The sequence below is a fragment of the Lissotriton vulgaris genome, chromosome 5 (assembly GCF_964263255.1).
Source record: "Lissotriton vulgaris chromosome 5, aLisVul1.2, whole genome shotgun sequence".
NCBI lineage: Eukaryota > Metazoa > Chordata > Amphibia > Caudata > Salamandridae > Lissotriton > Lissotriton vulgaris.
In genome coordinates, this window is record NC_141693.1 from 701,969,910 (window position 1) to 701,988,253 (window position 18,344).

Consider the following 18,344-nt stretch of genomic DNA (forward strand, 5'->3'; position numbering starts at 1 on the left):
GAAGAGAAAAAAAGCTCTGCAATCACCAGTGGGCCAGATACTGCATTATATAAGTATTAACGCAACTGGATTCATCCACAGCCTGCCTGAGAAATCGAAATATGCAAATTCATGGTCAGCTAGACAAGACCACCACAATCTGGCAAACAATTATAACAATAAAAAAAAGATAGGGAAGAAATGTTTAATGCCCTGGAGGAATGGCCGAGCAGGCAGGCTTCTCAAACCTAGCCAACATTTAGCACCTACTATGTCAGAGAATCTGAGAAAGGCCCACAAGACCAAAGAGGTAAGTCTGTGTCAAGTAATTAATGTATTATTTTCTTAGCTAGTTATTGTATTTTAATTATATTCTTGCCTAATGTGTAAGTAATATTAATTGTCTGCTCTAAGAGATGATGCACTAATAAGTTTGCACAAAAAGTAGTATATTAATGTAACCTATAAGCATTATCTAAATCATTCAATCAATCAAATTTCTTTATTCTGTTTCATGTTACATAAAACCATACAAGCACAATAGAAAATCCATGATAAAAATGGTGTGGTACAGTGAGTACAATCTCAGGGACAAACCTGTACAAATTCATAATTCATCTTAAATGTACAAATTACACCTAAGGAGCCTAACACCAGTTATATTAAGATAAATCTGTTGAAAACAGTACATAAAAGTTGATAGCTAGATCCACAACCTGTTAGCTATACAAGTGCATAAAAGCACAAATAGTAATAAGGGGCGGCCCAGCTAATCACAACTCGCCCTAAGTTTAATAGCAGATTTTAGAAAAATTAAAACATAAAAAACAGTATTATCCGTCAGCATCTGGAGAAATATAAATGCAGGATGAACTTGTTTGAAGTTGGCCTGTTTCATGATAGAAATTAGATATGTTTTTCTCGGGTATAATAAAATGGACAAAACATGATAAAATGTAGCATTTCCAGCCGCATGGCAGGAAAGATTGCCCTCTGTTTGAGCCCTTTGAATAAGTGAGAAGTAAATAAAACAGATCAAACCGAAACCTGGTCAGAAGGAATCTATCGTAAGTGTTCACTAACCCAAGTAAATATGGCTCAGCCATCTCTGTGGACCTTAACATAACAAAGTGGCAACACTTGGCTTCATGAGCTCCCTCTCCTCCCTTAATATGGTCTGGTGCGTGCGAAAAACCGTCTTCAGAAAGGGTATATAGACTTTTCCGATTCCCTTGGGGTTGGAGAAGAGGTCTCCTCTTCCCAGATGCATTAGGTTTCTTTTAATATAATTCAGCCGTGGTATCCGTAGTACTTATTCCAGGGCCAGGCAATCTTTAAGGATTTCCTTATTTAGCGAGTCCCCCGCCCTAACCCATGTTTTTAACCAAAGTGACAGCAGGCGAAAGGCTATCTGGTCTGTGATATAGGGCACTCCTAGCTCTTCATGGGGAATAAAAGAGGGGATACCCTGAGGAACTGATGGCAGGTGTCTCATAAATTTATTTTCTGATATGTGGATGTCCTTTACTTTGGTATAGCTCCAAACTTCGCTTCCATAGAGTATTTTTGACAAACAATTTGCCATGTAGAGCTCCAGAAGAGCCCCCACCGGTCTTTTACCCAGTCTCACGGCAACATTAAAAATGTCAGCAGATTCCCTGTTAAGGACATTTCTCTTACGGGTAAGTTGTGGGCCCCAGTTCAATTTATCATCTAGGATTACCCCAGGAAGGAAAAGGCAGATGTTTTAGGAATCGAAGTAGGCCCTACCTTGAAGGTGTAAGATCTATTAGGCTGCGTCCCCAGTTGTATGATATATGATTTGGAGTTGTTAACTTTTAGGTCCAGGTCTCCCATAAACTGGGCCAGAGTAGATAAAATGGTTTGTAGACCCCTCTCTGTCCTAGACATCAGGACGGCCTTGTCTGCGTATAGCAAAATGGGGAAACCTCGCTGTCCGATACGGGGATAATCAGTCTCAGTCTCCAGGAGGATTTACTCCAGATTGTAAATGAAGAGATTCAAGAGAAACTACGCCAGTATACAGCCTTGGCAGACACCATCCCTAACGAGGAACGAACGGGATACGCTCTAGCTCAAAGAATATCACACTACTGCCTTGGTGTCCCGGTGGAGGTTGAATGGGAAGGGGACCAACTCGCTGTCACCCCTAAGGCAAAACGGATCTGCCATCATTTGCCCCTGTTTACACAATCGAATGTGGATGACAGATCCAAAAAAGCCACTAAGATAGTACCCCTATGTGCAACTGTATATTTACTGGTTATAAGAAATAGGTTCAAAGATTGTTCGATTGTCGAACTGCCATGGCGGAACCCATATTGAGCATCCGACAGGATGTTGTTGTCTGTAGCCCAGGTCGATAACCTATCCAGTAATATCCTGCCATCAACTTTTACCACCGAATCTAACAGGGAGATGGGTCTGTAGCACACAGTGTTATCCATATCCCCCTTTCTGAAAAGTGGGACAATGATGGAAGTAGCTCATGATGACGGGGTGCGGAGCCTAGCCGCTGCATCGATTACAAAAGTAAGTATTGTGGCCGAAAGTGCCACATTCGACAAATAAAGATCAGGTGGGATTCCATCGGGGCCTGCGGCTTATTGTGTGACAGACCAATAATACCACACCTTACTTCTTCTTCCAGTACTACTAGTTCTTTGTGAGTACTGCCAAGATTAAGTAAGGGCGACTGGTCCAGGTCTCTTTTGAACCTGACCTCAAAGTGACTGACCTAATCGTTTTCAGTGATACCTGCCTCTAGGACATTAGCAGCCTCTTCTCCCAAGATGGGACTATATTATAATGCTCCAGAACTTGGCACTGCACCTATAGGTTGTTGCTTCCATGAGGTTGCCCCACGCTACTTCCTTCAGGGCTGCCCTGTGATTACTAAGTACTGCTTTCTACACATTTTAACTAACGCAGCATTCCTCGGGGAGGCGTGAGGATCTAATTTCAGCCTCCTAGCAGTGAGCGAGCATTCTGAGTTAAATCATCTAAACCCCCTCTCCCTCTGAGCTCCATGGATGGGACAACCAATAGTTTAGGGACAGTGCCTGAAATTAGTGCAAAGGCACAGATGATTGACTTATCTGTCTCTACCTTCGCGTTCTGAAAGATCTGATATTCCTTCTGGCATGTCTCCAATAGGGACCTGCAGAGAAACTCGGGAGAGATGCGCCCCCATCTAAGGCGTCTCCCTCCATCTATAGCACGTAAAACCCCTCCTCCTGTGATCTGTCATTTTACTTCAAAGGAGGGACAAATGCCTTTGATACACAGGGGATTATCATCATGGTAACTGCTGGCTGGTATTGAAAACTCCGAGAGCAGGTAATACAGGGGGGTAGAGAGTAAAATAAAATCAATAATCGAAGATTCCCGGCCGGTACCCTTAACAGTTGGAATGAGGTAACGCCTAGACGGGGTCAATTTCCCTATTGTTAATTGCAGGTCCTGCTCACAAACAAAAGCATTTAACTTCTCCCCCTGCCTACCTTGAACAAAATGCACACCATCTACACGAGGGCAAGAGGGCTCCTCGCTAGCCCCTGAGCTCTCCTGCCTTACAGCTGCACATAGGTGTGTGTTAAAGTCCCCTACCAGAACTATGTTACCAGGCTTGCGAGGCAGAGTCATACCATTCCTTACAAATGAGCACAAGCGAGTGACGTTATACACCTCGGGGAGAAGGGAGGTGGCATTATAAAAATTCAAAAGCGCTAGGCCGTGGGACCCTGAGGAGAAGGATAACGCCTGGAGGCATGGACTATCCGTATTCAATACCACAAAATCACCTCGTAAACTAAGACACATAGACTGCAAGACCCTCTTTTGAACGACCCGCCCTTGAGGGAGTTGCAGGGATGTTAAAAAGCTTGAAGCCCTCCAAAAAGGAAGTTTTGTTAAATAGTCTATAGGCCATATGTGGGAGGCCAAATACTGGTCGGTAACGGCCAATTTCGGCCGTTACCGACCGGTATTTGGAGTTTCAGATGTAGGGGCCCAAAATATTTCCGAATCTCTAAATTTACCGAATCGGTAATTTTACCGATTCTGTAAATTACTGAATCAGTAAATTTACACATTTGGTAATATGGGATGTAGGTGGCACTGAAAACAGTGCCACAGGCCCTAAATAATTTGTTATTTACCATCAAGTTCTATTTGATGGTAAATAACGAATTCCTGTGTACATGCACATCTGTGCATGTACACCTGTGCCATGTTGCACACATACATGCCCTAAGGGCATGTATGTGTGTCACATGGCGCACAAGCCTGAATCCGGGGTGCAACAGGATGTCAAAGTGATACCCTGTCCCCCTTGTAAAATCGGTAATTTTACTGAATCGGTATTTACAGATTCGGTAAATGCCATTGGTTCCTATGGGCCTCAAGGCCCATAGGAATCAATGGCAATTACCAAATCGGTGAATACCGATTCGGTAATTACCGAATGTTACCGATTCGGTAAGTATTTCGGTAAAAATACCTACATAGCATTTACCGATTTGTAAATACCGAATCGGTAAAATTCGGTATTTACGAATCGGTAAATGCCATTTACCTACATATGGCCCTATGTCTCTTGAAAACAGATAGGGCCTGATGTAGGTGGCTCATTACCGGTCGGTAAACCCCTATGGGCCTTGAAACCCATAGGAATCAATGTGGAATACCGAATCGGTATTTAACGATTCAGTAAATTCCGAATTTTACAAGGGTGCAGGGGGTGTCACTTTGACACCCTCTGGCACCCCAATTCCACACTTGTGTGCCATGTGGCACACAGACATGCCCTAAGGGCATGTCTGTGTGTCACATTGCACGGGTGTGCATGCACAGATGTGCATGCACACCTGCATTCGGTATTTTACCACCCAATAGGATTTGGTAGTAAAATACCGAATCTGACTGGCCTTTGGGACTCAGAAGAGTCCCACCTACATATGGAAGTTACCAGTAAATTTACCGAATCGGTAAAATAGGCCACCTACTTCAGGAATGACCATTTACCGGTCGGTAACGGCCGAAATCGGCCATTACCGGTCGGTAAATGGCCACCTACATCTGGCCCTTACTGAATAAATACCTACATCCCATTTACCGATTCTAAAATACCGAATCGGTAAAATTCGGTATTTTAGAATCGGTAAATCTTCATTACCTACATCTGGCCCATAATGTTTTATTTTTTGATGAAAGCCAGCCACCCCGGATCCATAAATTGAGCTGCCAAACTAGCTATGTTCCAAGAGATGATGTTAAAAGAGTTGTTACCCTTCGGTCGGCTGCAGTGGTTCACCTAGGTAGGATGATCCTTTGCATTATTTAAACAACGAGAAAGGCTATCCAATTTATAAGGCTATCAAAAGCCATTCAGCAACAGGTTTGTAAACATTTTCATTCTGCTCTGATTTTACCTTATTTAGATTTTATTTAGAGCTACTGTAGAGAGATAAGTGATCAGTCACCCATTCTAAATCACACTAAAATGTGTAAAATGGACTGACAGTACATTTATCAACTTTGGGCAAAACAAACAAATTACGGGCACATTGTTCAAGCTGTATTAAAATAAAACAAATCACTGTGCATAGTAAATTGGTATTGCGCTCCCAAACAATAATATTTACAAACGATTCTCTTCAATGTGTCAATTGGGTAGATTATGACAGATTATTGTAATCAACCACAAGAAATCATATCAGTCATTGAAGTTACTTACATATAGCTTCGTTACAAAGAGACAAAGCCGTAACGCAATCTCCCTTCTGCTCCAGATGAAGTGACTGCTCGAAGATACAATCCGCTTCCTGCATGGATCGCTCAAAAGAGTCACTCCTTCCTGCATCAGCCAACAGTGCACGTTTTTATCATTACTTTTTCCATGCCATAACAGAGGTGCAACAAGTCGATAGATCAGCATTCATGAAAAAATACCAATTTAACAAAACTGATGAATGAACTGCCACGTGGCTTTATAGACAAACTTACGTCCTCAGTCATAGAATATAGTGGCAGATAAGGCATAGTTAATGTAAAATCTTCCATTTGTAACACACTATACAGATTAATAACCTTTGAGGCAATTCACCCTACCGGAGCTTTTACTGAGCAACCAAGCAGATCAGAGTCTCTTAAACAGCTCTTTTATACCTCTAAAGGAAAAGTGACACTAGAGCTCTTACGTTTTGACAACAAACTACAAACAGGCACAGGCAAATCCAAAAGGTCTGGCTTTGTGCTAACAACAGAAAGCCAGATCTGCTAGCTTTGCCAAAGCCCATTCCCGTATTACTTTGTTTCTGTATTAAGCGGAACAATAGTTTGCCTATTTGAATTAGTCCTGGAAAGAGCATGCGTGTATGAATGTGTGTTTATTTAATTTGTTTCATTTCTTCTTTTCATAAAGTGCAACTTAAATGGAAAAGTCAGCGTCTGTACAAAGTTAACTACAGGGGAGTTGGGTTAACCCCTGACAAACAACCACAAAGTTATCACGACGGCAGAAACTAAAAAAAAAATAAAAATTACAACCAGAGGTTTAACTGGGCCGGTACTCACCAGTGTCGAATACCGTCACTTCTTAGTTTCATCACTCTGAGTACCGGCACGTCTGTACTGCCGAGGAGAGTACCTGTACTCATCGAAGGGTAGGTTCAATGGCTGCGAGTGCTGGTGAGCACGAGTGGAACCTGACTCTGGCAACCAAGGCATCCTTTCTGTAGACCTGATTTGAGCACCAGCTCAGCTAGCCAGCAGGGCACATTTGCATAATGTCAGGCTGCTCACCATCAAGTTGTGTTTGACAGAGCAGAGTTCATTCAGGCCCTGTGCTGTCAATCACATTCACACTATTATGTGCATTTGTGCAAACACAGGAATCAAGGCAGTCGGCTGACAGCGCCAATTAAGAAAGCCATGGTAGATAAAGAGTTGAAAATGGCTTTAATCATACCTGAGTATTTTGTGTGCCTGCTTATGTCTGTGCGTTTGTCTGAATGTGTAGGCCTGTTTTTTAGTCAGGGAAAAGCGTGAGTATGATAGAGAGAAGCAAGGGGCAGATGTAGCAAAGCAATTTTTTGTCGCAAATGCTGCAATTCACAAAAAAGCAGCGTTTGCGACTAAAAATTCGCTAACTGTTATGTATGAAGGAAAATGCATAGCAAAATGAGGGAATCACAAAATTTGCGATTCCTTAATTTTTTGCGTAAGCAGTTAAGGAATCGCAAATTGCAATTCCTTAAATGCTATGCATCAAGTATTCAATTATTGCGATTTCTCCTTTAGGAATCGCAAATTACCACCAACTTCAATTTGGTGGTAATTTGAGATTTCTTTCACAAATGCAATTTTTGGCATTTGTGAAGGTGCCATATGGTGTACATATATGCCCTTAGGGCATGTATGTGCACCATATGCGCACACATGTAAATTTCAGGGGTGCATCAGTGTGTCCTTATGACACCCTTGCACCCTTGAAATTATTCTCAATTTGCGATTCTCAAATTGCGAATCGCAAATTGAGAATAACTTCACATTCATTCCTCTGGGCCTCCTGGCCCATAGAAATGAATTGGAAATTATTCCTTAATTGCGATTAGCAATTTGCTAATCTCAATTAAGGAATTTTTAGAAATCGCAAAAAAATTGCGATTTTTTATATACATACCATTTTGCAATTCTCAAATAGCAATTCTCAACAAATCGCTATTGGAGAATCGCATATAGGTATTTTGATACATCTGCCCCCAAGACACTCTCAGGTAGTATTTTAAAGAAAATGCGTGGTGCTTTGTGTGTGCATGTCTGCTCGACGACAAGGGTTCATAAATAACGTAAAAAGGATGGTTGGTGAGTGAGTGAGTGAGTGAGTAAAAGGAAAGATGGGTGTGAGAGTGAAAGACTGGATGGATGAGAGAGGGAAATGGTGGTACTGTAGATGGATGGATGAATCAATGAAAGTGTGGATGAGAGAAAGAATAGATTGATGAGTGAAAGTGGATGCATGGATGGATGGATGGATGGATGGATAAAAGGGCTGATTGGTGGATAAGTGAAAGAATGGATAGATGAATGAAAGGGAGAGAGGATGGATGAAAGGGTGGATGGATGCAGAAAAGGGTGGATGGACAGGAGTAAAAGGGTAGATGGATGGATTAGCAAAAGGTTTGATGGATGAGTGAAAGGGTGGCTAAAGAGATGGAAGAGTGAAAGGATGGATGGATAGATTTGGAAATGGATGGATAGGTTTGGAGATGGAAGGGTGGACAGACGGAATGGTGAAAAAATGAATAATGGATGAAAGACTGAATAAATGACAAAATGTAAGGGTTAAATAGTGGAGATCAGTAGGTAAATGGTAGGATGAAAGGATCAATGGATAGATCGATGGAAGAGACAGGAGGTCTCTTCTTGGGAGGGTCATGATGAGATGGTTAATTTGCCTGGTGCCATAAGAGTTTTGGTTCGAAGTGGGGGTATTTTCATTTTCTGACTACTCACGTGCTCAAAAATATATACTATTGTGCCAAACAACAGCAATTAACAGTATGACATAAACCCATTTAGTGCGTCGGACGCCGGGTGCCCTCTGACGCTACAGTGCTCGTGTGCGTTGGGCGTCTCCATGCCGTCCGCTCACATGACACAGGAAATCCCTCTAGTACGGGCTTCAGAGGTGTTTCCTTCAGTCCTAACAAGCCTCGGGAGCTGGGGAATATTATCAGTTGCACCATCACGACTTTACTGCCACCCAGCGTTCCCCTCAGTCTCCCGAGTAAAATGATACATCAATTGTGTTGGTGGGCCAAAAGCCTGCCTCTAAGAAGTGCCCAAAAAGTTGAGATTGAGTGAATAGCACAGCGAGCTCTAAGCGCTATATTTATTTATATACATGTTAAACTAGCTCTGTATTGAACACCCACACAAGCGAAGTATCATTTTTATTGGAAGAACGAGGGCAATGCTGGGTGGTAAATATGTATGCCACACAGAAATGTGAGATGAATGTGATTTTTGTTTTAGCTAAATTTGAGATTTGCAGGGGATTCTGGGTAGGAAAACATTGTGAGATCCGCAAAAGCCACACCTTCCTGGACTCCCCCAGGTGTCTAGTTTTCAGAACTGCCTGGATGTGGTTGTTTTTTTATCTAGATGTCTGCCATGCCCAGGACCAAAAACGCAGGTGACCCCCTTGCAAAACCAGGTCAATTTGTGATAGATAAGTTTGATGTCTTCACAATACGTTTTGGGCCCTTCCCTGTTGCGGGTACTTAGCCCACCCACACAAGTGTCGTACCATTTTTATCGGGAGACCTAGGGGAACGTTGGGAGGTAGGACATTCATGTCAGTCCAGTTATACCACACATATCCCACACAGAAATGTGAGGAAAATGTGATTTTTTTAGCCTAATTTGAGGTTTGCAGGGTATTCTGGGTAGGAAAATGTTGGGAAATCCATGCAAAGCAATACAAAAGGGGATGATGGACGGAGCGTTTGAGCAAATCAAACACTCTCCACCAGTCAACTGATCTTGGATTAATCCATCGCCATTCTGTAGCTCACTCGGCCACCCAAGTTCAGACATGGCCATATGCAAATCAGTCTGACCCTGTTACTCATGGGAAAAGTCCAGTCCGAACTCCCAAAGCCATGTCCTCCCTGGACCGGAAACAAGCATCCTGGGACTGGTTTTTGGAATGTCATTAGACATCAACCAGGCTAACTTGAATCCAGTGGCGAAGTGAGCAAGGGACTCACGTCTGAGGATACCCTGCCAACTTAGGGTGAACAAAGCGATACAAAAGGGGATGATGGACGGAGCGTTTGAGCAAATCAAACACTCATCCCCAGTCAACTGACCTGGGTTTCATCCATCACCATTCTTTAGCTCACTCCGCCACCCCAGTTCAGACATGGCCATATGCAAATCAGTCTGACCCTGTGCCTCATGGGAATAGTCCAGCCCGAACTGCCAAAGCCATGTCTTCCCTGGACCGGATCGGGATTGTTCCCATGAGGCACAGGGTCAAGACTGATTTGCATATGGCCATGACTGAACTGGGGTGGCTTGGTGAGCAAAATAACGATGGATTAAACCCGTATCTGTGACTGGGGGTGAATGTTTTGCCAATGTGCAACATTCCGTCCATCATCTTGTATGTTTTGCTTTTCACCCTATGTGGAAAGGGTATGCCCAGAAGTGGGTCCCGTGCTCACTAAGCCACTAAAGTCAAGCTATCCTGGCTTAAGATGGCTGATACCCAGAAACCGGTCCTAGGATGCTTGATTCCAGTCCAGGGAAGACATGGCTTGGCAGTTTGGGCTGGACTGTTCCCATGAGGCACAGGGTCAAGACTGATTTGCAAATGGCCATGTCTCAACTGGGGTGGCTTCGTGAGCAAAATAACAATGGATTAAACCCAGATCTGTGACTGGGGTGAATGTTTTGCCATTGTGCAACATTCCATCCATCATCTTGTGTGTTTTGCTGTTTACCCTTTGTGGGAAGGGTATGCCCAGACGTGGGTCCCGTGCTCACTAAGCCACTGGAGTCAAGCTATACTGGCTAAAGACGGCTGATAGCCAGAAACCGGTCCTAGGATGCTTGATTCCGGTCCAGGGAAGACATAGCTTGGCAGTTCGAGCTGGACTGTTCCCATGAGGCACAGGGTCAAGACTGATTTGCATATGGCCATGTCTGAACTGAGGTGGCTTGGTGAGCAAAATAACGATGGATTAAACCCAGATCTGTGACTGGGGGTGAATGTTTTGCCATTGTGCAACATTCCGTCCATCATCTTGTGTGTTTGGGTAATCCATGCAAGCCATACTTCCCTGGACTCCACTTGGTGTCTAGTTTTCAGAAATGTCTGGGTTCGGTAGGTTTGCCTAGCTGGCCGCCGAGCCCTGTTCCAAAAATGCAGGTGACTCCCTCACAAAACCAGAGAGTTTTGTGATTGGTAATTTTGAAGTGTCCACAGTACTTTTTTGAGTGTTTCCTGTTGTGGGCACTAGACCTACCCACACAAGTGAGGTACCATTTTTTATTGGAATACTTAGGGAAATGCTGGGCGGGTGTAAGTTTGTGGCTCCCTGCAGATTCCAGAACTTTCCATCACATAATTGCGAGGAAAATGTGCTTTTTAACAAAGTTTGAGATTTGCAAGAGATTTTAGGTAGCAGAACCTGGTGAGAGCCACACATGTCACTCCATTCTGGATTCCTCTGGGTGTCTAGTTTTCAGAAATGTACAGGATTGCTAGGTTCCCCTAGGTGCGGGCTGAGCTAGGGCCTAAAATCCACAGCTAGCCACATTGCGAAAAAAGGGTCAGTTTGCTTGGAACATTGATGTGCCCACGTTGCGTTCTGGTCCGTTTCCTGTCATGGGCACTAAACCTACCCACACAAGTGAGGTACTGTTTTTATTGGGAGACTGAGGGAAAAACAGATTTGCAGAACAAGTGTTATTACCAATTTTACTTTCTATGTATTTTTGCCTGGTGAAAAATAAGTCATTTTGAAAATGTCCTCTAATCGGGCAAGGGTTCATTAAAGCTATCCTCACCATGTATAGCGCACCAATAGCTCGTCTCAGAGTTAATGGGAAGTCTACTCCGTCTTTCACGATCATGCAGTGTACCAGGCAGGGCTTCCCCTGCTCACCCCTACTATTCACCATATATATTGATCCCCTAATTTGGCAGCTGGAGGCATATCACGAGATTGAGCCTGTTATCTACCACGGGGCTGCTACAAAAGTTCTAGCCTACTGTGGCAGGTCAGTAGAAGGCGCAGAGACTAGGCTTTCTTTTATCACTTATTTTATTGGGCAAATTACACGCTTTCTATAGGGAATGGGTCGGTAGTATGATAGGGGGGCTCAAAAGTCCTTTCAGCAGGCTTCCTCTCCCGCGGCAGAGTCCGTCCTCTCCTTTTGCACTCCAGTGCAGTAACGTCAGATTTTGGACACGTGAAAAGAAAAAGAAACCTCGTATGAGTATCGTGGTTAACTCACAACAGTACTATAAGGGAGGGTAGTGTAGGGACAACCGGTGCACAACAACTGTAGCAGAGTGAGGGGATGTGCGCATGGGGGGTAACCAGGAGTTAGGAGCGACTTCTTAACTCGGGGGACGTCCCCTTTGACCCGCCCAACCCGTGAAACGCTCCCGTACCTGGGTAAGCCACGCTCTTCCTCCCTGGGCGTGGCTGGGCAATGCGTGGAAAAGGCCTCATAGCTTCGTCGCATCCGCTGACCTCTCTCCGTCTTCTCCTGGAACAGCTCGCCTCCTTCCTGCTTCCTCTGCAACTCCGTCTCCTCCTGGAACAGCTCGCCACCTTCCTGCTTCCTCCGCAACTCTGTCTCCTCCTGTGGTCTCAAACACCATACTCGGCTCACTTCCTGGATTTGAGGACCCGGCAGCTTCGACATCATCGGATAGGGTGGGGCTTGTGGACAGTTCTCCCCAGTTAAAGAAACAGTGCTCTTTATCGGTATCCTCAGAAAAGAGCGTTCGCGCTGGGTCAGTCCACTCATCCTGAGTGAGAGAAGAGGGTATGAAGGGCTTTTTACTTGATTCAGTGGCGTGGTCCCCCCTTTCTTCCACAACCAGGTCCCCCTTGTTACACATATGCGGATGATGAAGTTTTAGTTACTCCTAATCCTGTAGCGGCTATAGCAGCAGTTGTGGAAATAGCCTTAGCTTTTGGCTCGATCTCCGGATATGCCCTAAAAAAACAGAATACCCAAATTGTTGTGAATGGGGAGATAAGTCGCTCCGATTCACGGATGACAGACTCAGCGACATATTTTAGGATTACTATTACTCCAGACATGAATAATCTAGAGGCCAAAAATATCGATCCCATTATCCGGAAGGCCAATTCAGATTTTGATAAATTTCATAACCTGCATATGTCATTGGTTGGCCGCTGTACTGTGATAAAAATGGTATTTTTACCAAAGATATTGTACTTGTTTAGGACAATACCTTTGAAATTTGAGAAGAAGTGATTTACCGCACTGGATAATCTGGTCAATAGATTGGTCTGGGCTCATGGTTAAACTAGGAGGGCCCCACGCTTTATGACTTTTCCCCAATTGAGGGGAGGCTGGGCGGTACTGGATTTCAAACTTTATTATTGGGCCGCAGCTTTCCAATATATGGTTGGACTACTAGGTGGCAGATCTGAAAACTCTAGTATGGAAGATAAGGTACCAGACGTATATAGGCTATTGGTGGGGGAAGATGGTAAAAACTGCTTTATGAAATTCAGTGAGCCTAGCTATTTCAAGCAAACTAAATTTAGAACTCTGCTGGCTGCCTTTAAAATGTGGACCAATTTAAAAAAAAAGACTGGTCTAGGGAGGATGAACTACTATACACAATTGCACGGTAATCCTACGCTGCCAGAAATCTTTTTAGACCAAAATATGGGGCAATGGGCGGGATGCAACCTTATGAAAGTCAGGGATTTATTAGGTACCGACAGAATTTATCAGTTTAAGGATATCCAGGATAAATTTGGTATCGGGACTGGGCACTTTTTCAAATATTTTTAGCTTAGAAGCTACCTGAGTAAAAAGATGGGTGGAGTGAAAACCATAGAAGTCATAAAAAGCAGGGGCGGTTGTAGGATTAAAGGAATCTATAGCGAAGTTATGGCACTTAAACTGGATGATCTAGAAAAACATGCCGAAAAATGGGAAGGTAGGTTGGGCACTGACCCGGATAATTTTTTCCAGTCCTTGGAGCTGGGGCAGACAGTACTACGCTCTGTTGGCTTCAGGCCCAACATTATAAAACAGTGTTTCCATGTACTACACTCTGGCAAAAATTCTACAGTCGGGGGGCAGTGGGGAACTAACTAGCTGTCCACGTTGCGATTCTTCACAGGCTGATCTAGACCATATGTTTTCAACCTGCCCCCGATTAGACACGTTAAAAATCTCAATTACGACATTTTTTTAGTCCACTTTGGGTCTTAGGGTTAAGTTAACCTCACCTTTAATTCTTCTTGGAGTTGATAATACCCAGGGACATACCATGTTCCGCTTTCTCTTTCTTGCCATGGCAGTTCTACGAATCTGTGTTGCCTCAGCTTGGCTAGATCAAGCTGCCCCTACATTTAATCTATGGTTGGCACGGCTCCTCTCTGTATTTAACCTTGAGAAGGGAATTTATGATAGAAAAGGCAAGAAAGGAAAATCTCTTGGCAGACGTATATGGGCACCCTTATACAGCTTGAGGGAATCCCAGGCCCAAAATAGGCCCTAGGCTGCAGTAAGAGAATGGCTCTTACATATCGCTTAGACTTATCTCTGTAGCTTAGTTACTTATTTATCTAACCATCTGTAACAAAACATCTATATAATCTGTAGCTTTTGGTTTATATTTTTTCTCTTTTTCTCTTTTCTTCTTCACAATTGTCCTTAAATTAAATGTTGTGTGTAAAAAATTGTATTATGATTCCTCAAATTGCAATGAATTGTTAATTGCTGTGCTGTTTATAAATTTGAAAATTCAAAACCAATGTCCTCTAATTCACCTGCTAGTATGGGTACCCACAATTTGGGAGATGTACAAATAACTACTGCTTCTAAACTCTATATTTTATTCCCAATTCAGAAATACATAGGTGTCCTTGATACCTATTTTTCACTCTTTATATTTTACTAAATTAATTGCTATATACCCGGCACACAAGGAAAAACCATTGCAAGACACAGCTCAGTTATTGGCTCTGGGTACCTCGGGTTCTTAGGGAACCTACAAGTCCTATATATCACCACAACCAGAAGGGCCCAGCGAACATAACGATTTATTGCTTTAAAGAATCTGCCTTATTTAGTTACAGGTGAAAACATTGGCACAAATAGCTGGTTTTTCAACTCAATTTCAATATTTATTTATTTCAACTGTTAGTTTATATAGGAAAACGCTAAAGAATCTACACAAGTGACCCCTTGCTCAATTCAAAATATTATCTACTTTTCAGAAATGTATAGTTTTCTGGGATCCATTATTGGTTTCATACCCATTTCTGCCACTAACTGGAAGAGGGTTGAATTCACACAAAATAGGAAAAATAGGCTATGTCCCAGTAAAATGGGAAAACTGTGTAGAAAATGATGGTTTTCTGACAAAAGTTTGCCAGTTCCTGAAAACTGGAAAGATGGTGATTTTAGTACCATAAACCCTGTGGTGATACCATTTGCAGGGAAAAAAACAAACACTTTCTTCTGCAGCATGTTTTCCCCCAAAAAAACAAATGTAGCTGTATTTTGACTAATTTCTCAGTCTCCTCCAAGGGAATCCACAAACCCTGAGTACCTTTAGAATCCTCAGGATGTTGGAAGAAAATGTCACAAATTTTATGCGGATACCTTATGTGGACTAAAAAGCTACAGGGGCCTAAGCGCAAACTACCCCAATTAGCCAGAAAAAGGCTTAGCACAAGGAGTGAGCGCTGAGGCCTAGCAGCGAAGGGGTGAAGAAGGTGCAACTATTACAAAACAAGAAAAAGTCCACATATCATCGCATTTGGCTTTTCAGTAATGAGTTAACCTGTTTTGTTTATATAAACACATTTCTCATTTCCTTTGGTATGTGCTGCAACTATTATAGAAGTGATTAAGTATCATCATGTCTTGCCATTAGCCCTGCCCACTTACCACACCATTAGCTCATTTTAATGAGTACCTGCACTTATTTTCCCCTTTAAAGCCCAGATGACAGCTGATAAAAACCAGTATCACGTGGTGTAGTGAAGGATGAAAATATCATAAAAGAAAAACATCAGATTAAATGCCCCAGGGGAATAAGAGAGAAGAAACAAGTAAGGCAGAAGTTTTAGGGTGTAGGAAAGTATGGGAAATATAAGAGAAATACATAGATTCGGAAATTATAAAAAAAATGGTGGCCTCAAGCAGATAGGATTTAAAAGATTAGGTGGAGACAGGTCAGTTTTAAAGTCGGATGCAAAGATAAAGAGAGATGAACATGTGGGAGGATAAGTCTATGGAGCTCAAGGGGAATGGGTGTAAAGACAGACCTAGGTGGAGAGATAATAAGCAGGATGTCAACCAATGGGGGAACTATAAGTGCTGGGGCTCAAAAGGAAAATGCTAAGGATTACTTGAGAAGTGAGGTTCGAGGTAGACTCGGGGGGGGTTAAAAGGGACCGTGTTAGGAAGATGGTGAGCTGGAGGTCAGTGAAGTGAATTAAGTTGCATGGATTTTAAACAAGTGCTGTTAAGCTTTTTAAGAAATGTGGGGAAGTGTGACAGCATCACAGTCTAAATGATGGTGAATTCCTGATGGCGGAGGCTGCACCAGAGAACTGTGGGCAGTTTAGTAGGATCTTATTTTTTTATATTTCAAACTAAGCTTGTCCATAATCCTCAAGGTGCAGATGACACCTATCTGCATAAGGCATGTAAGTTCAAGTCTAGGTATGTGAGTGCATTTTGCATGTGTGGCTATTAATGATTTTGTGTACGTAAATGTATATTGTTTGTTTATGATTCTCTGAACATATGTATCTGTGCGCTAATGTGGATTGTGTCTCTGAGAAGGGAAGACAGTCACATCTTACATAAACAAAATGTAGAAATGTTGTAAATTAACTACATTGTTTTTGATATGTCAGCATAATTACACAAGCAGTTCGGAATTATTTGTAATTGTAATTTTAGGTAAATAGCACTTACTACATCTGACAAGGTATCAAAGCTATTTTCGGTGAGTAGCACGCTGCTCCGGGTCCCAAGTTGGATTAGCATAAGGAAATGTAAGGTGATAATTGGAGCAGTGGACATGTGAGTCTGTTAGTTGGATTGAATACAATAAAGGAGGGATAGAGGCGGGAAGTGTCTAAAAAGGTTTAGTAAAATGAGGGATGTATGACGTTAAAACGCATACTTTTACCACGCATACCATTACAACGCAATGTTTACAAAGCAGGATCTTTTACAACGAATACCTTTACAACGGGTGACATTACATCGCAGATACTATTACAACGCATGCCATTACAACGTAAGTATAGGCAAGTATATTATTTTTTTTAAATTATTATATTATTTTTTTTAAAAATGTAATTAATAAATATTTAATTGATTTTATTTATTAAATACATTTTTTATTAATGTCATTGTAATTTTAAAATCATATATATATACATATACTTATTTTAATAAATATTAAAATTACTAAAATAAATTTATTTAATTTATTTTAAGTATTTTTATAAAACTGAACCCTCAAAATACCCCTGTACCCCAAAACCCAAACCCAGCCCTGAACCCTAAAAATACCCCTGTACCCCAAAACCCAAACCCAGCCCTGAACCCTAAAAATACCCCTGTACCCCAAAACCCAAACCTGAACCCTAAAAATACCCCTGTACCCCAAAACCCATAACCCAGTCTGAACCCTAAAATACCCCTGTACCCCAAAACCCAAACCCAACCCTGAACCCTAAAAATACCCCTGTACCCCATAATCCAAACCTAGCCCTGAACCCTAAAAATACCCCTGTACTCCATAACCCAAACAATACCCCTGTACCCCAAAACCCAAACTATATATAAAATTACTTTAATTAATTTCTTTAATTTATTTTTAATATTTTGGTAATTTAAAAAAAGGTTAAATAAAATGATATACTTACCTATACTTACGTTGTAATGGCATGCGTTGTAATAGTATCTGCGATGTAATGTCATGCGTTGTAAAGGTATGCATTGTAAAGGATCCTACGTTGTAATGGTGTGCGTTGTAACAGTATGCGTGGTAAAAGTTGCGTGGTAACGGTTGCATACCTAAAATGAGGTTTGGGATGAGTCAAAGGGAGAATATAGGAGTGAAGGGTCTAGAAAGGGTAATTTGGGAGATCATAGTAGTAAAATTAGGTTTAGGAGTTTAGGATAAGTGGGGGGTAGAGGATATATTGGAAAGAGGTACAGGCTGAAATATAGAGCAGTAAATTGGAGCGAGGTGATATTTTTAAATTTATTGTAGAAGTAAAGTAATAAATATATAAACTCAGGAGAAGACTTTTAATGACCGATATCTTGGCAGTGGTCTGTAAGGCTATAATGATGTGCTTTAGCCAGAGAGTATTTCACTCTAATGCATGTTGAAAGAAAAAGATCATTTAATTAGAACCTGGAACACTTTTGTATGAAGATGTGTGATGAGGCTTAAGCACCCTCTGCAACCAGAGGAGATCCAGTGATTGGAAAACAAATGAACCCAAAAGAACATATTTTAGAAAGATTAGCCATTCAGAAACAGCCACTAAGTGCTAATGCAGTAGGGC

General features: G+C 42.2%; 1 protein-coding gene across 2 annotated transcripts in view; it reads right to left on the reverse strand.

The window, feature by feature from the left end:
• The window catches only part of USP54 (ubiquitin specific peptidase 54), a 1,809,222-nt gene that overhangs the window by 576,058 nt on the left and 1,214,820 nt on the right, over positions 1 to 18,344 (reverse strand). For both annotated transcript variants that reach the window (XM_086922134.1, XM_086922133.1), the window contains exon 17: positions 5,738 to 5,857. In XM_086922134.1, the coding sequence (XP_086778260.1) occupies positions 5,738 to 5,857 (120 nt within the window). The remainder of the gene's footprint in view (positions 1 to 5,737; positions 5,858 to 18,344) is intronic.